Source organism: Salvia hispanica, chromosome 1, assembly GCF_029641045.1.
Source record: "Salvia hispanica isolate PSC_SH4W2 chromosome 1, Shi_PSC_v1, whole genome shotgun sequence".
Taxonomy (NCBI): domain Eukaryota; kingdom Viridiplantae; phylum Streptophyta; class Magnoliopsida; order Lamiales; family Lamiaceae; genus Salvia; species Salvia hispanica.
The window spans coordinates 46,625,202-46,653,019 of record NC_142692.1 but is presented as its reverse complement, the minus strand read 5'-3'; the positions used below and the strand labels follow the sequence as shown (position 1 = coordinate 46,653,019).

Genomic DNA, 27,818 nt, shown 5'->3' with positions numbered 1-27,818 from the left:
CGCTTTTAATTTTTGTTTTAAACACACTTATATACTTTAGAATATTTTGCACTGATGAATTGTTTACTTACACACATATTTATATATTTTACGGACATCCGCTTTTAACTTTGTTTTAAACACGCTTATATACTTCTAGTTTCCATCATTCATCTTCTATCACTCGTAGTACTATTTAACATATAATATATTGAAAAGTCGGTAACATAGAGAATCAAAACAAGTCCAACAAAGTATTGAACGAAACTGTCAAAAGAAAATTAAAAATAAATTTTCAATATATAGGAAAGGTAATAAAATAAAACTATAGTAGTACTAGCATTTAACCTTAAAAAACCTGAGCCGAAATTGATTAGATAATTTGGCTTGAAGTTGCTTAAGATGGTCTCTATGAGCTTCTAACTCAGCCTTGCTCATAACCGGAGCACAAGTATTTAATTTCTGAAATTCGTCGCAATTATCTGCAATATATGTCATTGATTGGATGATATTGTTCGCAGAAGACCCTCGAAACTCTAAAATTTTGAGACGTTGGTGCGGACATCTTTCAGGTTTTGGTGTTTCATCTTTAAATTTGTCAAGAAACTGCATGCATGTGAGAAAACATAAAATGACATTAGTAATGAAAATATAGGCCATTTTTACATAAAGCGATTACACATGTTACTCTACAAGAAATATATACCAACCTTGAATTTGAATTTCTTAAGACAAGGACATGCTTTTATTACATATGTTACTACCATGAGATACCCATGCTTATACAATGAGCTATCTCTGATGATTAACTCCTTGAGATTAGGCATTTGAGGAAAGCTATTTGCCACAATGTTCTACCAAATTAAGACAACCAATCAACCATCTTATACATATATATATAGGCTAATTATATGCATATAAGCAAAAAAGTTATTTTGTGGGTAATGTCTAACCTCAGTGTATGTGAGAGACAAGGTAAGTTTCTGGTGTTGGGAAGTAATACAACAGACTTCAAAAGCAAAATGGTGCATAAATGTTGCCACAACAAGTTTGGGAACATTCTTGAACCATAACTGCCCCGGATATGCATCGATCTTAACTTCAGAAAGATATGGAGCAGAAATGTTAATAATCGATTCGTTAAGGATGCAATAATGTAGTTGAAGATACTCCAACATGAGGGTTGTGCCGCATAGATAAACATCAGATGTCAAAGTTGAGCATCTGATAGTCAGTTTCTTCAACAAGGGGCAATTTCTTAGGAACAAAGAGATATCGCCACTGCTCACTTTCATGTTTATCAAACACAATTCCCTAAGATGTTTCATAGGTCTCATCTCTCCCAACATATCTTCTAACACAACTGCTTGCTTTTGTCTAAGGCATGAAAAGCTCAACTCCAATCTCTCAACTTGTCTCGACCACACAAATTCGAGCCATTTGGTGATTGTGCTTTGTGCTGACTTATTTATGTAAAAACAGATTCTAAACTGTTTCAGGCAAGGGGCTTGATGCGATTCCAGAGCCGAATTTACCATTTTGACATTTTGGCATGTCTCGAAATCCCATGAAGTGTGCTCGATTTCAGTAGTTTTCCGGACATAATTACGGTTGAAAAGGTCAAGATTAGGAGTGTGCTTCCACAAATTCGGCCATCGGGAAGAAAGAATACTAGTGGCGGCAGCTTCTCTCGTTGATAGGAAAGACAGGATCGTGAAGAGGATGTCATCAGGTAACTCACTTATCCGGTCAACCACTACTCCATTTCCCTGCTAAACATCAACAGAATCAAATCCTAGTCAATATAGTACGCCCTCCGTCCCATTATTATTTCACTTTTCGTGTATCCCATAAAAATAATCTAATCATTTTTTTTTCTTTCTATCACTCTTTCTCTTTACTCAATTATGCACTAAAACTTGTAAAGCCCCCAAAGTATCGATTTTTATGGGACGGGTGAGTATAATTTTTGAGTGACGACGGCTGAAAGCTTACCTGTTTCTTTTTCTGTTGCGGTTGTTTCTGTCTCTTTTTCTTACGCTTGAAGGGCTCCAGCTGGTTTGAGTCCATCAATTTCTGTGAGATTTCAGAAAAAGGGGCTAATTTCGCAGGCCTTTCGAAATTTGGGATTAATTTCACTATCCTTTTGAAATATGGGATCGTGGCATGCAAATTTTTTAGAATAAGGGATTTTTGAGTTTTTATCTATTTTCACTTCTTTTTTCTTAATATTTTTATCACAATATTTACGAATTGGCCAAATTACCCCTATTATTTTCACAAATTTTGATGTTTTACTACCCAAATTTTCACAAATCTGTCGCCTTCACCCTCATCCTCTCGAGAGATTTCGGAAAAAGGGGCTCAATTCGCAAGGCTTTCGAAATAAGAGATCGTGGCGTGCGAATTTTTCGAAACATGGGATTTTCGAATTTTCATGTATTTTCACTAATTATTTCTATTATAATATTTGCAAATTAACCAAATTACCCATAATATTTACAGCATAATTTGAATTTTTTTTAACTCCAATTTTAGAAATTACCACTGCCGCCTCCACCCTAATTCTCCTCCTCCCCTTTCTCTCCCATGATCCATCTAAAAGAAATTCAGTTAGAAAAAACTCAAATTCCTCATCCGTCATAACACAATTGCGTCCTCTGTCCGGCACACTAGATTCTCGACTCCTTCTCTTTTCCCTTTCGATCTCCTCTCTCAAAAGAAGATCTTGGCGCCTCTTCTTCTTTTACGGGTTGCCTGCTATCCTCCGAGGGCAGCTGCTACTGCTGTCCGCAGTCAAACTGCCGCCGTTGCCTCCAGCAGGCGTATATTACAGCTGCTGCCCGGTGCCATTCCAGCCCGGGCAGCCTCATTTTTCCCAGTTAAATTCTTAATTCAATTCCGCGTTCTTTAAGGTTTGACTTAATTTGCAGATTACATGAAAGAAAATTGGAATTGGATGTTGGGACCTTTACAGTTAGATTAGCAAATGGTTTATGCAATTGTGAAGGAATTTGGCCTTGGTGGGTGGAGGAATTGAAATGGGCGTTTTCCGCCATGAGAGCGTGGGAGGGTTTGGAGCTGGAGATGGTGGTTGATGGAAAAAAATAAATCAAAATTTGTGTTAAAAATTATTAGGGATAATTCGGTCAGTTGTTAAATATAGTGAAAGAAATAATATAAATAATAAATGAAAATACATGAAAATTTGAAAATCTCATATTCCGAAAAATTCGCACGCCATGATCTCATATTTCGAAAGGGCAATAAATTTAATGTCAAATTTCGAAAGACCGCCGAATTACATAGCACATAAATTATTTGAGAAGGGAAGGATTTGTTAACTGGTTTGCAATCGAAAATTAAATACTTAGTTGTACACAAATAAAAGAGGATGGAATAATATGTTCACAAAATCATCACCTCTAATTTCACGCTAATCATCACCTCTAATTTCACGCTAATCATCACAAAATCATTATTCGATAATTCTTAAGAGTAAAACTTTTATAAAAATAAAAAACCTGTGTGAGAAGAAAGGTTTCTTCGAAAGGTAATAGTAGTAGTTGTCGGAGGCCGGCTCGCTCAACCCTAAACTAAACTATGATACTTATTGATACAGATTGTGTGATATTTTCTTATGTAATTGGATTTGGTAGTAATGTAATTAAGTTAGTTTAGTACAGCCTGAGTATGCGTATTATTCGGCTCTTTTCATCATAATGCTCAAGGAAATTAAATATTATAGTGAATATCAATGATTCAAATATGTTACCAAAATTCAATAAGTTATAAATAATCAATCAACGAAAACTACATTAATGTTCCAACCCTAGTGCAGTTTCAATTGGGTTAAAATAAGAATAAAGAGAGTGAGTTGATTTAAAAAAATTAAAGAGAACAGAATCTCAAAAACAAATTGACACAATTTACAGTGGGAGAGAGTCAAACTCAAGCACAATATAAGAAGTGGTAACATCAGTGGACAAACCTCAAACAATGAAATCCTAAATATGAAACAAAGAATTCAGAGCCAACATATCAAAAGGATTTATTGTACAAAAGGAAACCCCTAGAAAAATAAACATCCGGCAAAGTTAAATATGATTCACACTAATTTTAAACAGCTAGGAAGAATGTGACAAAAGCTAGGAGCCAGCAGGAGAGCCTTTGGAACCAAACCATAGGCATTTATCCTTCACAGCTTCTGACTCATTTGCATACTCTTTAAATCTGTATTCTTCTTGCTTGCTTGAAGAGGGCACTTTCCCCTCGCTGTAGCACTGGCAGCACAGGCTGAAGTGCCCTTTCGTCTCCTTGAAACGCGACCCAATTATGGGATACCGGCAGGTAGCACAGACATGCCTTCCATGGCGACTCCTATCTCCGCTCTCGAGCTTCAACAGGGTCGACATTATGCTAAATCCCCATTCTTGATCATCAAACATGGCAATGAACTCTGTCGACGAAACCAAGGAGTTGTCCGTCTCTCCATGAATTTCCAAGATCTCACTTATCCCATGTGTGGGAATGTAGATCGTCCTCAGCAGCTTGATGTATTTCTGAGCATCCGATTTTTTTATCTGCGTACTGCCTTCGTTCACAGGTCGCCATAAGAGTGACTCGTATGCAATTTGCTTCCGCTTGTCTGCAGAGCCACCGCAGAGAGGGGCAAGAACGGCGAAAAACATGCCCAAATCCACCCTGCCCGACTCTGATTCGTCCAAAACGCAGAGAATTTTCTGGTTTATAGCTTTGACAGCTCCCACAAAAGTTTCTGGCTTCAAGAAACTAAGCAACTTGTGGAGAATTCCTTCTAGCGAAGCTTTGCGTATTGACTTTTCAGGCATGCCGCTGCCAGAATAGGAGATGGGCACATCCCCTTCACTCATTTCTTTCTTGATAAGCTCAACCTCACACCGGTTCAATCGAGTGATCCTCTGAAAGTTTCTGATGTCAAGCGCGATGGCTAGCTCCGGCCTTAGTGTGGTTTTCTCGCCTACGACCTTAAACTTTGAGGGCTCCACGGTGATGAAGGCTGCCTCACCATTGCCATTACCATTCCCCCTCAACTTCCTCTTCTGTAGCTGCTTCAAATGTGCTATAGCATCGTGCAATTCCACTCTGTTGGTCATCTTTAAAGCTTCTTTCAGAGCTTTCTTAGCATCCTCAGTTTCTCCAGCTCCTAACAAAGAGACGGCCTTATTCAATTGCGCCCTCCAATGGTTTGGACACACAGCCAAAACCCGAGTATACATCTCTGAGGCTCTCTGATACCTACCCATATCCATATACAATCCTCCCAAATTGTACAAAGCATCAACATGACCCGGTTTCAGATCAATCGCCTTTTGGAACTCCTTGATAGCATTCTCGTCATCACCCATGGCATGCAAAGCCGAAGCCAAATCACAATGTGCATCTGCATAATCGTTCTTCATATAAATAGCCTCTTCCAAAGCCTTCACAGCTGCCTTATACTCCCCTACACCAAACAGAGCACTTCCCAAAAGCTTCAACGCCCGGAAATGAGTGGGACACAGAATAGCAGCCTCTCTATAATGCTCACAGGCACCAAGCACCATACCTTCTCCTTCAAGTGCAATCCCTAAATTCACATGAATCTGAGGCAACAAATAAGCCCATTGATTCCCACCAGCCTCTGCTGCCTCTAAGGCAAGCAAAAACTCAGCTTTCGCCTCACTATGCAAACCAAGAACATACAAACAATTCCCTGCTCTAAAATGAGGTTTCACATCAAATGGTGTAAGTTCACAAGCCCTCTTGAAACTCACCAATGCCTCCTTAAATAGGTAATGCTCGTATAGCACACGACCAATAGCCATTTGGCCATCAAACGCCTCAGCTCGTGATCGTGCCCTATCCGCCCTCGACCTCAACACCCCCAACTCCTTCACAAAAGCCGCATAATCCGCAGAGGACTCATCCCAAATAACTCTCTTATCCGATATCTCACTCGATGGGCCGAGCTCTCTAGACCATCCCGGATCGGAGAAAACGTCTGAATTGTCATTCTTTATCTTCCCATCCTTCATTTGCTTCATTTTCAACCTGTTGATCAGAATCTCCAGATCATCAACGAGCTGCCACGTGTCGTCAAACACAATGCCGTGGTTAGGGGAAGCAGCCCAGGCTGCAGTCCGCTGCTTCTTGTGGGGCTCCATCACACGCTCGTCCGCGACGGAGGAAGACGACGCCGCCTCCTCAGAAGCCTGCGAGATTCCATTCTTATCTTCCGATGGCTTGAGCTCGAGCCCGAGGGCATCGAAATCTCTGTCCACGTCGCCAGCTCCGTCGTCGTAGGTGCGGAGGAGGCCGTCAAATGTGAGGCCTTTCTCGCCGTCGATGAATTCTCCGTACGTGCGGAAAACCTCGTCGAGAATTGCGCTAATCTGTTCGTCGCTGAACTTAACCCTAGGGTTAACGGCCACCACAAGCGCCGCCATCTCCTCGCGGTTCAATCCCCCATCTCTGTTCACGTCGAATTGCTGGAAAATTCGCTTCACTTTCTCCGATCTGCTCCCTCGAGTCGTCATAGCTCGGTTTCACCTCGATAATCTAGGGTTTCAATCGGGAATGTTGGCTGAATTGGAAATCTAATTCGGAAAAGTAAGCTCGAGGGAATCAAATTGAGAACAAAGGGTGCCTAAATCAGAGATTAGATTGACCTAGGGCTTTATACGAACATGATAAACAGTTGGGAAATTTTCCAAAATCAGCTGAGAATTGAGAGATAAATTTATAAGCTGCTTCTGAAAATGGGAAATCTGGGATTTGAAGCTAGGTAAGAGAGTGTACCTCTGTATCTGGATCTTGAGAGACAGTTAGGAAGAAAGAGAAACAGTCTGCAGCATTGGTTTCTCTCTAAATTCATTTTTCGTTTTGTTTTTTCATTTTCTTTTGCTCATTATTTTATTGTTTCTTTTCAACTCAATTTTGCCAGATTAATTGTGGCTGTGATGATTGAATGGGTATGTGGGGCGAAGCCAGACTGGGAATTTAATCTCTCTTTTGTAGGAAATTAATTTTCATTTTTTATTTGTTTACTTGTTTGGTCTTTTTGGGGGTTAATAAATAATGATGGCTTAGTGGGTGTCATTATTGTTTTAATAATTACTAACGTAATTTAATGAAGTGGTCGTTGGGTGCAACAACGAATTAAAGGGAAATAACGATGAAAAAGTATTAAGAATAGGGCTAGAGAGTTAATGTCCGATGGCAGGTCTCGGGTTCAAATTCTTTGTGGTGCGGCCCTTTAAATTCATATTCATTTACCTGCTGGTACTAGTGGTCATGTCTCCTTCGCCAGTCATGAGAAAAGGATAAGAATATTATCAAGTTCACAAGGGTCGTTTGATAGCGGTGCCCAATGAATTGTAGGCACCTCTACCAAACATGCCCTTAAAATGGAAGTAACGAAGATTAAAAAAAATAGATCTATTTAAATGTAGGCACCTCTACGAAACATGACTTCAAAATGAATGTTCTTCTCAGTATTTATCGATTGATTGGATGATTATAACGAAACTCTAATTGAGTCACCATCACATTCCATTGGTGCATAATGAGACTATTATAGATAGTTTTGAGCATCCTATGAAGTGTGACTGATAAATTTAAATCTATCAAAAAGTAATAGTTTTTGGAATATCATAATTATAAATTTATGCGATCTGTTCAAAATAAGGATTACCAACATGAGTAGCATTCTAGATTTTTTCTGCGAGGAACCAAAAAAAAACGTATTTTTCTAGAATTGATCATCAAATCCTTATTTGAGAGCTTGAGGCAATCCAACGATCCCAACACTCACACCCTTCCACATAGGAGAGGCATCGAAATTTGTTTCGACAATGATTATTATATTTGAAATATTGAGTATGAAATATTAAGATAGCTATTTTCTTGCTACGTGTAAGAGCATCTCCAACCATTTAATTAAACTCAAATCCATTTTAGTGTAAATCTCACACTAAATATTAATTTTACTCCAACTATTTACACTAAACTCAAACTTAAAAGAATATTCTCTATATTATGCTTTCTTTACTCACAAAATTTGAGAATTTTTTAGGTTTTGGTTTAGTGTAAACCTAATAGGTATTTTTTTCTCAAAAACCAAAAATAGGATGGGTTTTTTACTACTATTGGAGCTAAATACCTATCCCATTTTAGGTTTTAGTGTACCATTGGAGATGGTCTAACTACACAAGGTTTTGTAAAAAAAATAACACCAAATATCAAAAATTCAATAATACTCTGTACAAAAAAAAAAATTAGATTAGTAGAGGCTAAAACCTTTCTTAATTCTACGTGTGTCACTTAATACTCCCAAACCAAAATTGTGTCAATAATCACACCTTCTGACCAAATGCATAAATGCATTGATAAGATCAATTTGCCTATCTACCTAAGTTTTATTAAAGAAAATGGTGTACTACAATCTCGTTGTGGGAAACATATCTAAGAAATTTCGGAAAAAGCTACCAAAAACTTTACGAATTGTGACATGCAAATATAGAAATGGTCTATTAGAACTCCTGTAGTGGTAGATTAGATTTTACTTTTCAATGATCTCGTTTGCTTTTTCATCCACTTTTTTCATTAAATTACGTTGGTAACTTAGGGTTAATTATTTCTTGGATATGGTTACATACATTTTACTTTAATTATTTCATCTTCATTGATGATGATGATGATGATGATGATTTATACTAATTCAGTCTATAAAACTTTTATTAGGTTCAGTAATCCTTTTTGAAATTTACTGACATATTCTCTCAATTTGCCATTGAATATTCTATATATTTTTCGGAATGTCTACGGTTATAGTATGTCTCATCATATTTTTTTTTCATATTATATTTTTTATTCAATGTCTACCATTATAATATTCTATATTTACTGACTCATTTCACTTGCAATTTATATATTGTACAAAATTTAGTGAGTGTTAATGAAAAGTAAACTTTTTTATGACAAAGATGTTCAAGGGCTGGACAATGCGATCAAAATCTAGCAAAACAACCAAACACACGAGGACTTTTCAATGGTCACTCATCCTATAATACTATTCTCACTCAAGCAAACTTAATTTTGAAGTTGTATTCGGGTCCGATGCATCAGTACTAGTATGATCACACACCTAATGACAAGTAGACATAACAATTACTCGTAAATCTTGCAGCAATGGTAAGATTTAATGCTCATGTCTAATTATCAAAATTCTGGAAATGCTCATTTGAATTGGTTTTGGCCTTTCTGCGATTTGCATATAGTCTTTACATTTTCTAAGTATATTGTAATTTAATCGATTCAGGACCACAGGCTTTTTCCAAAACCCAAGAACACAAAGGAGTAAGCTTCAATTTTATTGTGGTTGAAACTTGAAATGATCCCACGTTTTTTAAATGAAAGCCTACATTCGCTTATGCCTACTCCCTAATCATTCAATACTTATCACTAAATATTCTCAGCTACCAACTCATCTATAAGTAGTAGTCATTATCTCCCAGGGGAGAGGTAAATAGAAAGGTAAACTAATAAAACTACTATATTTATCTTTTTTTTATGAAAAATCATTCTCCAAGGGGAAGAGAGGTATTTGAGAATGTATTATACATTTTTCCCATTTTGAAGAGGTATCTTTACCCCTCCATCAATGAAGAGGTAAAAAATCATTCTCCAAGGGAGAAGGTATTTGAGAAGGTATTACACTTTATGTATTTTTAAAACTTTTGTACTACTGCCTCTGTTTCTTCATAGTTGAGGCGGAACTTTTCGGCACGGAGTTTTAGAAATGAATGATGGGTGTGTTAAATAAATAGATAAAAAAATAAAAGAGATGAAAAGGTAGAGAGAATAAAGTATAAAGTGAATAAAATAGTGAGAATAAAGTAAGAGAGAGTAAAATAAGAAAGAGAAAAAAGTTACCATATATAAAAATGACTCAACTATAAAGAAACTTCTCGAAATGGAAAAATAATTCAACTATAGAGAAAGGGAGGGAGTATTATTTTATTTTTTTTAAATGATATACCTTTCTATATACCTTTTATCTTTTGAGTTGATTGAATATTAGAAAGGTATATTGCACTTTTTGAGAAGATATAAACACGATATACCTTTTTCATTTATCTTCTCCCTTTGGAGTTGGTCTTAGTAAGTCAATAGATACTTGGGTTTGTTAATGATGATTTTTTATTTGGTATAGAGAAAGTAGACTAGTGTATTTTTATTTTCTGGAAATATGGATATAAATCATTTCCACTCGAGAAACGAAACTGCCTTAGGTCGTGCGTGATATATATTCTAAGATCTTTTACTTCACGGAATGTATTTGAAATAGTAATACAGTTGCAAATAATCTAGGGTAACAATCACCTTACACCTTTAACTTGATTTAACTTTTATCCACCAAACATCATTAGGGTTTTAATCTTCGTTTTAATCTTTACTTCAATCTTGGTTTTAGTCTAGGTTACCTGGTTATAATTTCGATTTTGATCTAGAGAGTAGAGACTACCAAGTGAGCCCTAGAGAGACTGAACACGAGATTCATCAACATGTCCCTCTTAGGTAAAGACAAATCTAACAGATAGGAAGAAAAGGAGAGTGCCCAGAGGAGATGTTCATACTTCTCATGTGAGTGTTTGTGGGGTGGAGAGGTACACAGAATTTGTAAAGCAGAAGGCAGAAGTTGGCGAATCTAATTCTATCCTTAGCCTAAAAGATGGTCGGTCCAACATATCAAAGCTCAACCTACAATCAAACTATTCAAACTAACTCATCAAAACATTTAAGTCTAGTAGCAAAGAAGAGCATGACTATGAGTAATTGAATTAATGCATAGTTGATCTTAAAAAGGAAAAGAATTAATGCACAGCAACAGAAACAAATAATAATGCTTAAGATAATGATATATGTGCAGTGTTGACACAATAATACAGGCAATGGTTTCCACAAATCAAATTTGGTCCTTCCACAAAACACTAACATAAAAGTATTAAACTTTATTCCCAGAAAAATAAACTCCTCTACATCCTACCAACATAATATCATGTCAACCCTCGATTCCACTGGCAAACCACTTCCGACGTGCACAAAATAAAATTTGAGACTCAGTAGCCATGGCCAAACTACCATGCCAAACAGGGATAAGATACTTATAATTCTTAATTAAGGAAAGAATAGCAACTCACATCAGCCAAGATCAAGATTTTCTCATCTAATCTGCTCTAGACTGACCAGCACGAGATGAGAGGATGATGCCAACAATGAGACCGTAGAGAGCCAAGGCTTCGGCGAAAATGAGGATAAGAATCATACCGACGAAGAGCTTTGGTTGTTGTGCATTGGCTCTGTCATAAAGAATAGTCGAGTGTTAATACCAGTGTAATCTCATACAGCCAATATGCATATAGAGAAAACATAATGTTACTCTCTTCTTCTGGTTGAGGAAAGTAGTTACAATCAAATGGAATTGCCACATAGATGCAACCATATTTTGACTGAGAATGAAATTGGCCAAAGGTGCACTAAACAAGAGAACATCTTATCTATTTCCCCAAAACCCCACCCCTCAATCCCGGACCTCCTCATATTTCACCAGTTAACCTGAAGCTAGCCTTAGTAGCATAACATCTGGGCAATGTGATGCAAAAGCCATAGTAATACTTCTAAAGTTTATCCCACTCTCATCCATTCTAACTGAAAAGAAGCAAAATTAGTAATGACCTTGATTACTAGAGCATGAATCTTAATGCAAGAGTGTTTAATTCACTAATAGTTTTGAGCAGTAAGATCAAGTAGCCTCCAAATGAAATATCCAAATGATCTGAAGTAGGAATCTCAACAGCACAAGAGAAAACACAACAGTAATTGCAGCCTTACAAATTATACACAGGCAACAAATGTCAAACAGTCATTATATACCAAACAACAATTTCCGTTTCAAATAGTCTAACTAAGCAAATGATCAATAAATCACCATCAATACACCTATCATGGAGACCAGAGTTAAGACCATCACACTTAAAAAATTACTGTAACCTAATCCAAACGAAGGATAAGAAGGAATTCATCATTCAACAATTAATTAGAAATATTGTAATTTGACAAGGATCAAGGCAAGGGAATTACCTAACACCAGCATCACCAACGATTCCGATGGCCATACCGGCGGCAAGGCCGGCGAGACCGCAGGCAAGTCCAGAAGAGAGGTGAGCATAGCCATCAAACAAGTAGTAAGACTTGGCCTTAGGGTTAATACCTGTGCTAATAATCACAGCAATAATCAAACCATAAATACCCAAAACACCAGCCATAACCACCGGAACAATAGACTTCATCACCAGCTCCGGCCTCATCACGCCCATGGACGCCACTCCGACGCCGCTCTTGGCGGTTCCGTACGCCGCTCCCATACCTACACCGCAGCGAAGAGTAATCAGAAACAGATTCACAACAGCCATAAGTTTAGATCTGGAAAGGAAGGGGCGGATCCATGGATGTAGGGGAGCTTACAGGAGAAGACTAGAGCGGCGGCGGCGCCGAGGAAGCCGAAGAAGGGTGCCGTTTCATCGCCGCTGAAGGTAGACGACATTTTCGATCGGTTCGGATTGGTGCAGAGATGGGATCTGAGAGGATCTTCTCTGGAGAGATGATTGTTGTATTTTAAGCTAAATTGTGGAATTTGATAATTATATGCATCTGTCGATTTTGTTGATTTGATTGCGGAGGAGTGGAGGGCCTCTTCATCAACACTGTCATTTACACTTTTACCCCTCAATCGTTTTTTGCCTTTTCCCATTTTTCTCTCTCTAAATTCCGTGCCTATTTTGAAATGGTAAAATATATGTAACTTGGTACCTGAAAGAATTTTTCCAATATATATGTAACTTGGTACCGGAAAGAATAAGAAGAATAAGTTTGTCAATAAAATCATCAAATAAATGCATCAAACTGGTTCCTTCAAAGAGTAGAAGTTGTTATTGCTATTGTATATTGAAGAGAAACATGGTATTGTTGGAAGACAAAGTTTGTCATAATTGCATAAATAAACAAGAGCTATGTGAATGTTGACATATGAAACGTCTTATTATGTTATTGATTAAGAGCATCCGCAATGGTCGGCTAGCGACCGGCTAGCCGATTCGTCGCGCTAGCCGATCGGTTAGCCGAACCATTGCAACCGGCGAGGGCGATTTCGGCGAGCGGATCGGCGTGGGCTGGCCGATCGCTCGTCGCTGGCCGAAGCGCTAGCCGATCGGCTAGCCGCCATTGTGGAGGCCCGATCGGCCAGCGCCGATTTTCGTTTTTTTTTTTTTTTTTTTTTAAATCATATATAAACGCGATTTTCGTTTCATTTTCATTTACACCACTTGTTTTAACGAGTTTTCTATCTCTCTAACTTTCTGTACAAGAGCATCATCGAACGATGAGTAACGCGGGTGGTAGCGGTAGTGGTAGTGGTAGTGGTAGTGGTATGGATCCTGAGGAGTACGAACGGAGGATGAACGAGGCTATGGAAGCCTACATGAACCGCGGGATGGAGCGGTACATGCATATGATGGAACAGCAGGCGATACCTCGCCCTCCACGAGTTGTCCACCACCGAGCAGTGATTGATCGGGATCACGTAGCTGCACATCAGCGGCTGTACGAGGACTACTTTGCAGAGTACCCGCGGTTTCCCGCCAACATGTTCCGGCGGCGTTTCAGAATGCGCAGGGAGTTGTTTATGCGCATCGTTAGGGCATTGGAGCGTCAATATATGTGTTTCCGCTTCAGGCACGATGCGGTTGGCAGACCCGGCCACACCCCTATCCAAAAGTGCACGGCGGCAATCAGGCAGTTGGCCTACGGAGGCGCGGCAGACATGTGGGATGAGTACCTCCACATCGGTGAGTCGTCAGCCCTGAAATGTCTGAAGGAGTTCTGTGGGGGCGTGATCAGCATTTTCGGTGAGCAGTACCTTCGAAGCCCTACTCCCGAAGATTGTCAGAATTTGATGCAGATGCACGGGGAGAAGCATGGGTTCCCGGGGATGTTAGGCAGCATAGACTGTATGCATTGGGAGTGGAAGAACTGTCCGACTGCCTGGAAGGGGGCCTACACGACCGGCTACAAGTCAAAGAACCCCACGATAATCCTCGAGGCCGTAGCTGATTACCGGCTGTGGATCTGGCATGCGTATTTTTGGGTAGCCGGGTCGAACAACGACCTCAACGTCCTGAACCCGTCTCCCCTCTTCAACGAGAAGTGCCAGGGCGTCGGTCCAGCCGTCTCATTTGTGGCCAACGGCAACCGGCATGATATGGGCTACTACTTGGCGGAAGGGATATACCCTCGGTGGCCGGTCTTTGTCAAGACGATCCGACAAACAAGTGATCAAAAGAAGGCCTACTTTGCGCAACGACAGGAGTCGGCGCGCAAGGACGTGGAGCGCGCATTTGGTGTGCTCCAGTCTCGATGGGCGGCAATCAAGGGCCCAACGCGTTTGTGGGATGTCGGATGCGTTTCCGAGATAATGTACGCCTGCATTATCCTGCACAACATGATCGTCGAAGACGAAGGCGTACAACTGACTAGTTGGGTCAGTGACGATGAAGCCGGTCCAAGCCACGGAACGGCCACCCCTAGTGTACGACAGGGGGTACCTCTCGATGAAGCCGGCCGACTCAAGGAATTTGCCAGCATGCGCCAAGTGGATGCTCATATTCAACTCCAAAAGGATATAATTGAAGAGTTGTGGGCACGGAGGACTGCACGACGATAGTTTTTTTTCTTTATTATGCATGTACTTTTTTTTATCTATGTAACTTTTTTAAATGCAATTAATAAATTTTCCCGTACACGTGTCTAAATGTAATTCCGTATTTTAATCGTAATTTTAATTCCGTAAATATAGTATATTTTGAATTGTTTTTATTGCGGCTGGCCTATGGCTGACCTAAATCTGATGTGGCAGATGGTTTTTTTAGTGTTGATGACGTGGCAGGGGAGAGAATGGCTGGCCTATGGCTGGCCTAAGCACCATTGCGGATGCTCTAATACGTATGAATAAGATCAAATAAAAATAAAGAAGTTCTAATACATTTTGTAGAAAGTAGCCCAGACTATTTGTAATTTGACATTGAGATCGGAGTTCAATATTAATTTCAATAATGGCACAACTTAATATTTTATAAAGTTACAATTAAATTGAGATCTATTTAGCGAACAGATATATCCAAATTCAAATCTATTTGTTCCTAACTTTTGCCTGATATTTTATTAAGCTAAAGAAAAAGCAATGAAGATTATTTTTTGTGAATACCAAGTTTATACATTGGTGAAGAAAATAAAACTAATTCATAAAATGCTACAAGGAAAAGTGGCAATTCTTTACACAAAATTCCTATTATTTGTAACGTGGTGTCATTTTTGTTTCGACAGTAGTTGCTCGTTAGAAGGTGGAATATGGGTATCTGACTCCAAAGAATGGTGCAAGCAATCATCATCATTCTTCACGATATATTTTAAGTAAGCATAATCTATAACTTTCTAGTAATTTTGCCATGCTAAATTGCTAATATATTTCAAATAAGCATAATCTGTAACTTTCTAATAATTTTGCCGTGCTAAATTGCTAATGAGTGTTTCCAACATGCAAATGTTCTTCAACAAATACTTCCCTTCACACACAAAAAATTACTACTATGATGAGTTTTTTTGCTTAATTAACCAGATCAACTTCGCTAGAAAATCAAGTACGTATTATATTGACCTTCGAAAAAAGGTACTCCTATACAAATTATATTAATGTTTAGCCTTTATCTTATTGAGTACTCCATATGTAAGCTTTTAAGTATTATTTAAGGGGTTTTTTATTGTTATTTAAGGGTTACTTTATTGTTCGTATGTTCCTTCCTCTCGTGAATTTATTTAGGCCTGTCAAATCGGGTACCCGCAGATATCCGATCCGAAAATTTCGGGTACCCCATCCTGAATTTCTTAAAATTTAATATCCGATACCCTATCCAGAAATGATTTCGGAAACCAAGATACCCGACTCGGATATCCAGTCCTGAAAAATCGGTTATCCATTCCTAATTTTGGATTTTTAGTTTATTTTATTTTATTATTTGTTTAAGAAAATAAGCTACAAAATTTTAAAAATGCAAACTTGTCGTTCGAATTTGCTACAAACTTAAAATAGTTCAAATTTAAGAGAAAAACTAGTACAAATTTTTAGAAATAAAAAATTCATAAGTTTTAACATCCCTTATTCATCCATAATAAACATCTCCATTCATACATTAACCCAATATGACTTATTCATTCATAATAAACATCTCAATTCATTCATTAACCCAAAATATGACTTAAGAGTGAAAGTTTTTGGCAGTACATTTAATTTTTAAATAATAAAATAAATATATTTATATTAAATTTTAAAAATAAAATATTAAAAATCAGGTAATTCCCGATAATCCAGAAATCCTATTGCGAAACCCTATCCCAAAACCCGAAAAATTGGATATCCAATTATCCAATATTTCGGGTTTGGATATTGCGTATCCAATTCCCGATATCTATTTTGACACCCCTAAATTTATAGATACTTAAAAATCTTTATTAAAACAATTAAATGCGGAGAATCAATACAACACTTCACACGATAAATTTTAACATTCGGAAGCTTGGATCTGGGCCCAAAACTAAAATTGGAAATTATTTTATAAAGTTAAAAAAATATCCTAATAACCACAGAAAGAAAGACATGAACACAGCCCAGATTCGTATTTACCAGTTGTTTCACGTCTTCATCGCAATATTTTAATTTAATAGTATTTGTATATATATTGCTCACGACTATCCAAAAGATAGAAACAATAGAATTCAAAAAAATATATCCATAAACTGTAGTCAGAAAAAGATTCCGTAACGAGAATCTGTAAATTTACAGAGACAATTACTGAATCCAAACCAAGTATAGATGTAAAGCCCTAACAACAGGACAGACTTAAAGTAACACTATCGAATACTAATAGAAACCCTAAATTGAATGCATTAAACACCAAATCAAGCACGCTCGCCGCGAATCCGCCTAGCAAGTTGAATATCCTTAGGCATAATAGTAACCCTCTTCGCGTGAATCGCGCACAAATTGGTATCCTCAAAGAGCCCAACCAGATACGCCTCCGCCGCCTCCTGCAGCGCCAGCACGGCGTGGCTCTGAAACCTCAAATCGGTCTTGAAATCCTGAGCGATTTCACGAACCAGTCTCTGGAACGGAAGCTTGCGGATCAGAAGCTCCGTGCTCTTCTGGTATTTCCGGATTTCACTGTTGAAGTAACAAATTAGGTTAAAATCTCGGTTTCTATTGTTGCAATTGCGATTAGATTCGCAAGAGAGGGGTTAGGGTTTACCGAAGAGCGACGGTTCCAGGGCGGTAACGATGGGGCTTCTTCACTCCGCCGGTGGTCGGAGCTGATTTCCTGGCAGCCTTCACAAATTAACCAAAAATCAAATCAATAAACACAATCGAAACAGTTTCGAAATAAAAAACAATCGAGAGCATCAAACGGAGATTGAGAAATTAATGAATCTACAAACCTTTGTAGCGAGCTGCTTCCTCGGAGCCTTTCCTCCGGTGGATTTACGCGCGGTTTGCTTGGTACGAGCCATGTCTTGAGAAATTCAAATTCAAAGCTGGGATGCTGAAGGAAGAAACGAATTGAGAGGCCTGCGATGATAAATTTTGAAACGTGGGGAGGGGTATATATAAGGAGGTGGGGTGTAGTTGGAGACTTGGTGCAACGGCATTCTGAATATCTGACGTGGGGATTATTTGAAAAGTCGTGGGTATCCGTGACTTTCCTAATCTTGAATCTCATTGGTCGATATTATTGATGGAGGGCTCTGATTGGTTGGTTTTGGATTCACGCGGATCGTCACCGAGTTGTGTTTTTAATGTCTCTTGCTTTTGTGGCTGCTGTTTTTTCTCTGACTCGGTTGAGTGACTTGAGTCGCATACCGGTTTACCCACTCGCTCTTCTTACCTTTGCTCTTTTTTCATACGGAGTAATTTTTTTTATTTATAGCACCATTTTAGGAAAATCAAATCAAATTTAAAAGCCTCGAAATCTGATGTAAATGCATTTTTTAATGGGAAATTGGTCTCTAAAATCATGAACTTTGCTTAAAATTTGGTATTTCTCATCAACTTTGAAATTGGTATATAATATCACGAACTTTGCATTTTGTTTGGTATTTCCCACGGCATGTTTATTGCTATATTTGACTAACTTACGAGGCTTTTTTATCATACTTGGCACAATTAAATCAACGTAGTTTTCAACGTGACTTTTTATGCTACATGTTATGAACTTAAAAAGTGGTTTCAAATATTATAAAACATATCAAGGTTGCCTATATTAAATAAGATTTTGATGAAAATATCTTATTTGAGTGAGTTTGGGAAATACCAAACAAAATGCAAAGTTCGTGATATTATATACCAATTTCAAATTTCATGGGAAATACTAAATTTTAGGCAAAGTTCATGATTTTAGAGACCAATTTCCATTTTTAATATGTTAAAGTTATTTGTAATTTCTCACTACAACTCATACAACATCATACCTCTAAGTTATTTGTAATTTATGCAAGTCACTAAAATTCATACAACCTCGTACCTCTATTTTAGTAAAGTAAATTTTATTTTTGATTGTCATCCACTTTACGAGATTAAATCATTATAAATAACAACATTACTTCATTAAAAATCATAAATTTTGTAAAGTGAAATATATTGGTATTTATAGAGTTTGAAAATTACAAAATCATATATATTTTCTAAAAATTACATTAATTATACACTAACTATTGCATAATTTGAATTAAAAAAAACAATTTAAAAATTAATGTGTAATTAAAAATATTAAAATAAATTATTTTATACATCAATTTGAATTCACAATGAGAAAAAAAATAAAATAAAATCTTGCAGTGTGGGATTGCGCCACAACACATCCCACTCTACCACCCTTGATGCGAATCGGGTAGAGCTAAACCAAGGAAAGTGAGGTGAAAGGGTGACAAAGAGCCAAGCCGCAACTGGGGTCAGATTCGAGCAAAGATTCTCCCATCCATATGATGTCCAAATGCTTGTCAAACACCACCATTGTCTTCGCCATCGAAAGAGCTTCGCGTGAGTACCTTGCACGCCTCAATCGGAGCTCGGATAAGGAAGTTATGGTCGTTTTACAAAAGCCGCGCAGTCCAACAAGCAAAACGCCCGACGATAGTGAAAACGCCCGGCCGAGCGTTTTATGTCCGAGAAGACTTCAAAAAGGTGGGATTTTGAATTATTTTGAGTGCCTTTTCATATTCCAACCCTAGTTTGAGTGACTTTTCATCTCCCAATCTCCCACATCTATAAATAGGGCCTTATGTATCTTTTGTAATAGATTAGAGATTAGATTGAGAGTTTAGATAAAAAGAGTGTCTCCTTTGTGAGAGTCCCTCCCCATATTGGGTGAGATGAATGTTTGGAAAAATCCATGGCCGGGCTATGGTTACTTGGTGGTTGGTCCGGGGTTAGCCACATGGTAAATTCACAACTAGCACCATGTAGCTAGTGGCGGAGCTTGAGTGAGAGTATACCCTAGGGGCGGAGCTCGAAAGAGTATACCTCTAGTGGCGGAGCTCGAACGAAAGTATACCCTAGTGTCGTGAAGCTAGCGAGTGAGTCGATTTAAATGGTTGCTTGAATGAAAGTTGCCAAGGGTTGCCATCATCTTTTTGGTGGAGGTCCTTCGGTCTCCAAGAGGTCATTTGTTCACTCCTCAATTTCTTCAATTTCGATCCCCCTCGCCCTTTCTATTTTTGTTCTATCTTTTTGTGGGATGGAACACCTATCCTTTTTAATGTACTTTTTATTTAAGTTTCAATGTAACGTGTTTTTGTGTTATTGTTGTAGTGTTTTTAGCTTCTACTAGTTTTTAATTGTGTGTTGTTTTTACAAGAACAAGTATTAGGCTAATTTTGGTTTCATTCCCAACACCCCCATCCACTTCGTGGGGTGCAACACCTCCACGACAATGCTTTTAGAAGTCATTCATCCTTAGCGGTGGAGGAGCCATATGGGAAGAAAGGGTATACTGTATAGCTTTACCCAAAATTTAATTTTTATAGTATGTGAGGATTAATCCAGCGGTATTCACACCCAATTTCATGGTAGTGGCGCGGGGTCGATATTCTTGATGCTTTTCTTTTGTCATATTCTTATTTTTTGTGTTAAAAATACTCTTAATCTCTTATGCATGGATCTTCTTATATAATTTTATATCTTTATCTTTTTTTTCTAATTATTCTAAAATGAATTCAAAAATGCATGGGTCTTATATTTCAGTTTTTTCAAATCTTTTTCATTTTATAAGTATTTGTTAACTTTTTAAAATATTCTAATGCATTTGGAACTTATACTGCAAAAAAAATTAACATGTTGAGTATATTTCTTTTTTTCTATTTTTTCAAATATATTCCACATCCTCATGTTGTTTTTAATAATAAAAATAAAGTTATAGATTTTGATTGAGAAAACAAATTAAAGAAACGAATATATGATTGTTCGGATTTTGAAGCTCTCTTATACTTCCTTGTCTCACTCTAAGTGAAACATTTACTATTCGGCACATGATTTTATCGTTTTATTTGTGAGTGGAGTAGAGAGAAAATAAAGCTTAGAATAGCACAAAACAAAGAGAATTATGTTTAGAAAATTTGTCAACTAGAGTAACACATCAAAAAAAATTCTCACATGATTGAGAAAAGGAATAATTATTTAATATCGCACCCCCATATAAAAAATCTTGAATCTGCCACTGATCCTTAGTTAAAAGGGAGTATATGTTATAAACAAAAAAAAATCATCATCTTATTATACCCCACCATCCGCTGGGAGACTTTCCTCTTATATTAAACTAATTATCATTTATTTACACCCTTAAATAGTATATCATGGAAATTAAATTTGACTAATGAAACCGTGATATATGCTAATGCATAATATTTCAATTGAAATGAATTAATATTAGCACTTATTGATCCTTATGGTTGTTTGGATATCTTGGGAGCTTATTTTGATACTTCCTTTAAAATTTAAATTTTGTTAGTTAATTGGCGAGAAAACAAAGTAATAAAAAAAATGACTCACTTACCTTAGGACGTCTCAAAAAGAACACGGCTCACTTAACAAGGGACAAATGAGTAATTAGCATTTAATATTGATTCGAAACCAGATTTTTGAGTCGGGTACTAGGGTACCCTAAAGCTTATCAAGTTCAGGTATCGAATAGTATAATTTTTCAATTTCGGTTTTGGATACCTAAAATTTTTGAATCGAATATCCACGTATACCCAAATTGACTGCCCTACTTAAAATATACTACTAATACTACCTTTGTCTCTTAAAAATAGATTTCCATTTTACGTTATCCCTTAAAAATAGAAATTTTTGAATCTTTCTATTTTGAGACGTAGAACCCACAATCCACTAACACTACTTCCCTTTTTTTTCTCTTCCTATCTCTTACTTTATCCATTTTTCTTTTCCTCCCTCTTACTTTATAATTATGCATTAAAACATATGTCGTGTTAAATGTTTCTATATGTTAAAAGTTTCTATTTTGCAAAAATGGAAGTAGTGCTTAGGAGTAATTCTTATTAGACATAAAAAAAAAGTGGATGAGCATCGTTAAAACCTCAGCTCAAACTTATCCTTTTTATAGTACTACTGGTATTTTAGATTATGATTGTGGTGACGACGGCAACGACGACGAAAATAATGGTATGATGAAGGTGGTTATGATGAGGAAAAATAGTACTCATCATCATCATTATCATCATTACCTTCATCGTTGTCGTCGACAGCGTCACCATCAATCATCATCATCAGCAGCATTATCGTTAGAACATCTAGATCATTATCTGCTTTAATCTAATTGATGACCAATGTCATCTTGATCAAGTTCATTTATAGGAAATAGATTAATAAAATTTTCTCTCTGATTTATATCTTAAATTTATTCAACATTGCACTAGCTAATAGAATGTTGTTTATCTTTGATGTCCACCTATTTATAACTTTGATTTATCTATGTCAATACATGATCTAATTGTTGTTATTAATTTTCTATAACTTTCTAGTACTTTTGGCTATTTAAATTAATGGTCAAAAATATTTGTTCTAAAACTATAAGTTTAGATTATTCTATTCATATGATTACTATGAAAAATTATCTAGATTGTTTTGTACAAAATATGGAACTTTACTTTTTCTTCGATAATAATGTACTAGAATTTTATAGAATCAATAAACAACACTTAAACTTAAAATGATAGAATATTATAGATAACATATATGAGGCAAAACCTTTAACCATCAATTCCAATAAAATTAAATTATAAATAGTTAAAATGTAACTAAATTTTATAGATAGCAATCAGATCAATTATAACTTTATAAGTGCAAAGATCTTGCATGTTGATACATAAAAAATTTATAAATAAATACACATATGAATCAATGAGTGAATTTCATAAATTAATATAAACACAATGACTAAAAAATAATGAAACTAAGAAAAATAAAAAGAGTGATGATTGGCATCCCTGGATAGTTAATATACCACATTGAAAAAGGTAAAGATAACAAGGATGAAACTGAAAGCAAAGAGGAGAATGAAGATTAAGATGAGAAGTGTGAGAACTAGAGCACCGGTTGAGGAGATTAATTCTGTTTCTTCATTTATGCCACCAATATTATTATAGTAATATTTAGGATTTATATTTTTTATATAGAAGTGTTTTTTAAATGTTTGATAGCTTTGGTCTTAAATATTTGTATGAAGTTAGATTTATTATTTTAATTTTTTAATATTTAAAAATTTAATGAAAGTTGTTTTTAATTATTAAAATATTTAACTAATTTTTAATAATTAAAATTATATGAATTGGCAAATTACAAATTTAAGAGATAAAAAGGAAATGACAAAAACAATGTTTGATTTTAAAATTGGATTTCTAGTTCTAGTTCCCTCCAAGCTGTGGTAGGCTCCTATTAACTGGATATAATTGTTCACCATTGCAGCAGGCACTAGTTAATTGGATATACTTGTTCACCATAGCATGTTCACTCAAGAGAGTTTATATATTCCCTCCATTCCATTGCAAGTGATTAGCTTATTATAAGTGGTTGATTACTACTTTTAATAAAAGAAATACTTTATTAGTTTTTGTCTCTCCACTTAGTTCAATAAAAAACATTCACAACTCCATCTCATGTACAGACTTTATCTCCTCATAATTCCCACTCTCAATCTAATTCTTCCGACTCAAATAGCCTTCCACCTTGTCCAATTCTCATACTTGTACTAAATCATCTCCACCTCCTTTATTTTAGCCTCTTGTGACCAAATATCCTATGATCACAAGAGCTCAGAGACCATCAAGAATTTTCAAGCCCAAACTCTATCATAATAGAGCATATTCCACTATAAAAAAAATACGCTAATTACCAAGGGATTTGCCGTTGTTTATTTACGTCTTTTTTGAAGTGCAACATATCCAAACAACAAGAAGGATCAATAAATGCTAATATTAATTCATTTCAATTGAAATATTATGCATTAGCATATATCACGGTTTCATTAATTAAAATTAATTTCCATGATATACTTAAGGGTGTAATTAAATTATAATTAGTTTAATATAACACGTGTGATAACTCTTCAATTCAATATATTAAATATGTTAACACGATGATAATTTTTTAGTATAATTTTTTAGTTAGGACAATTGGCTATAGAAAGTTAACCTGTTTCTTTTTCTCATGCTTGCAGGACTGCAGCTGGTTTGAGTCCATCAATTTGGTTAACCGACTTACAATTGAATTACAATTTAAAATTTTATACTTCACAAAGTCATCGCATCAAGTTTCACACAAATTACATGAACATGGTTGGAGAATTCGGAAAAATACTTGCGTTTGTTTTCGGAGGCCGAATAATAGTGGGATATTTGCTAAACCCAAACTTATGCGTATATATAATTGTGTCAGTTCTTGAGGGAAAAAAAGTTTACATTGAAAGAGAGAAAAAAGGTTTAGGTTACGTGATATCTTTGATGTAATTTAGTTAATTTGGTTGAGTCAAGGAAACTAAATATTATAATGAGTATATTTGTTTCCTTATGAAATTGGAGACATCTTTGATTATGACATAATTTTAAAAGAAATATTATTATCTCAACATTATTCTCTAAAGTGTAAAATAGTAGTTAGTATAAATATTTCATACTACTATCAAATGAAAAAATGTAGTATCATTTTAATTTGTTAGATATGAGTAATAACATTGTTTAATTGGAGCAAAGAGCTACACAGTAACACATATCGACAAGATAATTAAAATACGATAGTATACAAATATAGGTTTGGATGAGCTCCTAGAAAATTAGAAATTGAAATTTCATTTATGTTCAAAATAGAAAAATATGAAGCTTAGATATAAAGAAGAACAAAATAGACTTGACAATTGTCCACAAATCCACCAGAAACAACCTTCACTCCTATCTCCACCCGTCCAACTCCATTTCCCAATTTTCCCACACTTGGAGATATTCATTGCATTGGAAAGCGATGCAGCAGCGAAAAATACAAACGAAAAAATGGCATAATAGCTTGGTGTAGCCATGTAACATTAAGAAATGTTGTTGAGAATGCTGTAAATATGTGCTTCCTCGGCATTGAATCGGTGGCTCTTAAATGTTTTTATTAACCTATTGATGGATACATTAATAACAGTTTATTCCATCAACAAGTGAGGCGTGATATATTCATATATGACCATATTTTACTCAGATTGTTGCAACTTTTTTGGATTACTCTAGAAGAAAGCTAGTAGTATAACTGTGTCATATTTATGTACTATTATCAGCTGCTATTATCTGAACCCACAACTTTTAGAGCATCCGCAATGGTGCTTAGGCCAGCCATAGGCCAGCCATTCTCTTCTCTGCCACGTCAGCAACACTAAAAAAACCACCTGCCACGTCAGATTTAGGCCAGCCATAGGCCAGCCGCAATAAAAATAATTCAAAATATACTACATTTACGGAATTAAAATTACGATTAAAATACGGAATTAAATTTAGACACGTGTACGGGAAAATTCATTAATTGTATTTAAAAAAGTTACATAGATAAAAAAAAAGTACATGCATAATAAAGAAAAAAAACTATCGTCGTGCAGTCCTCCGTGCCCACAACTCTTCAATTATATCCTTTTGGAGTTTAATATGAGCATCCACTTGGCGCATGCTGGCAAATTCCTTGAGTCGGCCGGCTTCATCGAGAGGTACCCCCTGTCGTACACTAGGGGTGGCCGTTCCGTGGCTTGGACCGGCTTCATCGTCACTGACCCAACTAGTCAGTTGTACGCCTTCGTCTTCGACGATCATGTTGTGCAGGATAATGCAGGCGTACATTATCTCGGAAACGCATCCGACATCCCACAAACGCGTTGGGCCCTTGATTGCCGCCCATCGAGACTGGAGCACACCAAATGCGCGCTCCACGTCCTTGCGCGCCGACTCCTGTCGTTGCGCAAAGTAGGCCTTCTTTTGATCACTTGTTTGTCGGATCGTCTTGACAAAGACCGGCCACCGAGGGTATATCCCATCCGCCAAGTAGTAGCCCATATCATGCCGGTTGCCGTTGGCCACAAATGAGACGGCTGGACCGACGCCCTGGCACTTCTCGTTGAAGAGGGGAGACGGGTTCAGGACGTTGAGGTCGTTGTTCGACCCGGCTACCCCAAAATACGCATGTCAGATCCACAGCCGGTAATCAGCTACGGCCTCGAGGATTATCGTGGGGTTCTTTGACTTGTAGCCGGTCGTGTAGGCCCCCTTCCACGCAGTCGGACAGTTCTTCCATTCCCAATGCATACAGTCTATGCTGCCTAACATCCCGGGGAACCCATGCTTCTCCCCGTGCATCTGCATCAAATTCTGACAATCTTCGGGAGTAGGGCTTCGAAGGTACTGCTCACCGAAAATGCTGATCACGCCCCCACAGAACTCCTTCAGACATTTCAGGGCTGACGACTCACCGATGTGGAGGTACTCATCCCACATGTCTGCGGCGCCTCCGTAGGCCAACTGCCTGATTGCCGCCGTGCACTTTTGGATAGGGGTGTGGCCGGGTCTGCCAGCCGCATCGTGCCTGAAGCGGAAACACATATATTGACGCTCCAATGCCCTAACGATGCGCATAAACAACTCCCTGCGCATTCTGAAACGCCGCCGGAACATGTTGGCGGGAAACCGCGGGTACTCTGCAAAGTAGTCCTCGTACAGCCGCTGATGTGCAGCTACGTGATCTCGATCAATCACTGCTCGGTGGTGGACAACTCGTGGAGGGCGAGGTATCGCCTGCTGTTCCATCATACGCATGTACCGCTCCATCCCGCGGTTCATGTAGGCCTCCATAGCCTCGTTCATCCTCCGTTCGTACTCCTCAGGATCCCCACCACTACCGCTACGGTTACCACCCGCGTGATCCATCGCTCGATAATGCTCTTGAACAGAAAGTTAGAGAGAGAGAAAACTCGTTAAAACAAGTGGTGCAAATGAAAATGAAACGAAAATCGCGTTTATATATGATTTTTAAGAAAAAAAAAAAAACGAAAATCGGCGCTGGCCGATCGCTGGCGATCGGGCCTCCACAATGGCAGCTAGCCGATCGGCTAGCGTTTCGGCCAGTGACGAGCGATCGGCGAGCCCACGCCGATCCGCTCGCCGATTTTGCGCTGGCCGACTGCAATGGTTCGGCTAGCCGATCGGCCAGCGCGACGAATCGGCTAGCCGGTCGCTAGCCGACCATTGCGGATGCTCTTATATCATCCTACTGTTTCTGTTAATTTTATGAGTTTTTGTACATCTTTGCTTGAAAATATCTTGCAGTTTACTTCTATTATTATGTATTTGTATCCTTGTTGCAATCTTGAGTAGAATGAGGAATCAGTATTGTTGGCTTTTGATAAGTCCACCGGACCGTGCACTAGGGTCCTAAGGCCATGCTATAAATGGAGCAACGGTGGGTGGCAATCACCATGTCGTGTTGGAGGTAGGAAGATGAGCAGAAGTGCTTTCAACCAGCCAGAGGGTCATGATCTATCCAACCCGATTCATCTCAAAGAACACTGGGCAAAGCACGGGACAAACTGCTACATCACCATCAGGTAAGTATTATCACTACTTAACAGAAAGTAAAGAAACGACATCTTTCTCGAAAAGTTGCCCATCATTCCTAGTAATATTTGGTGCAACACTGGGAGTTGTATTTAATAACTGTCTTAGGTAAATAGGAAGGACTAAGAATGTATGAGATTTTTTATTAGAGGAAGAAATGGAAATTTACATCTTGTTTGTATGTAAGTGGATATAATTGAAAAGCAGGGACATGAAATGTTTTAAATGGTACTGTATCTTATTGTATCAATCTTTGAGCCTTTCATGATGAGTGAAAATCTTATTATATATGAAGATCGATTGTAGATGTTGTATATAATATGGTACATTCTCTGTTATAAAAAGTATGAACCATTATTCTTGGATGAGACAAAATCCAAATTTGCCTTAGTTTTAGGGGCCAAAGTAGTATTTTCCTATAATGATGCAAATCGTCCCACTACAGTGAACACAAACCATACTCTATTGAATTACAAATATATAAACAATGATCAAAATTGATTGAAAACAATGAA

At 37.3% G+C, this 27,818-nt stretch overlaps 4 protein-coding genes across 5 annotated transcripts; all 4 read right to left on the bottom strand.

Moving 5' to 3' along the window:
• Positions 1-311: 311 nt before the first annotated feature.
• On the bottom strand, positions 312-1,849 carry LOC125220511 (uncharacterized). Its single transcript, XM_089061382.1, has 3 exons — positions 933-1,849; positions 690-833; positions 312-585 (listed from the first exon to the last, which is right to left on the bottom strand). Exons 1-3 carry the CDS (start codon positions 1,515-1,517, stop codon positions 316-318), a joined length of 999 nt encoding a protein of 332 aa, XP_088917508.1. The 5' UTR covers positions 1,518-1,849; the 3' UTR covers positions 312-315.
• A 2,144-nt stretch (positions 1,850-3,993) lies between these two features.
• Positions 3,994-6,833, bottom strand: LOC125221882 (putative TPR repeat-containing protein At1g05150). The gene has a single exon (XM_048124194.2). The coding sequence runs from the start codon at positions 6,534-6,536 to the stop codon at positions 4,128-4,130; it is 2,409 nt and encodes an 802-aa protein (XP_047980151.1). The 5' UTR covers positions 6,537-6,833; the 3' UTR covers positions 3,994-4,127.
• Positions 6,834-10,890: 4,057 nt separating this feature from the next.
• Positions 10,891-12,695, bottom strand: LOC125223843 (V-type proton ATPase 16 kDa proteolipid subunit). 2 transcript variants are annotated; one of them, XM_089061293.1, is made up of 4 exons: positions 12,526-12,695; positions 12,142-12,427; positions 11,202-11,360; positions 10,891-11,089 (listed from the first exon to the last, which is right to left on the bottom strand). In XM_089061293.1, the coding sequence occupies exons 1-3, from the start codon at positions 12,602-12,604 to the stop codon at positions 11,228-11,230; spliced, it is 498 nt and encodes a 165-aa protein (XP_088917419.1). In that variant the 5' UTR covers positions 12,605-12,695; the 3' UTR covers positions 10,891-11,089; positions 11,202-11,227. The 2 variants fall into 2 exon arrangements, with proteins under 2 accessions (XP_088917419.1, XP_047983096.1); XM_048127139.2 differs by having other exon boundaries at positions 10,891-11,360; positions 12,526-12,694.
• Positions 12,696-16,883: 4,188 nt separating this feature from the next.
• LOC125223311 (histone H3.3) lies at positions 16,884-17,755 on the bottom strand. The gene is made up of 3 exons (XM_048126392.2): positions 17,602-17,755; positions 17,415-17,491; positions 16,884-17,329 (listed from the first exon to the last, which is right to left on the bottom strand). The coding sequence occupies exons 1-3, from the start codon at positions 17,671-17,673 to the stop codon at positions 17,068-17,070; spliced, it is 411 nt and encodes a 136-aa protein (XP_047982349.1). The 5' UTR covers positions 17,674-17,755; the 3' UTR covers positions 16,884-17,067.
• Between the last annotated feature and the right edge of the window lie 10,063 nt (positions 17,756-27,818).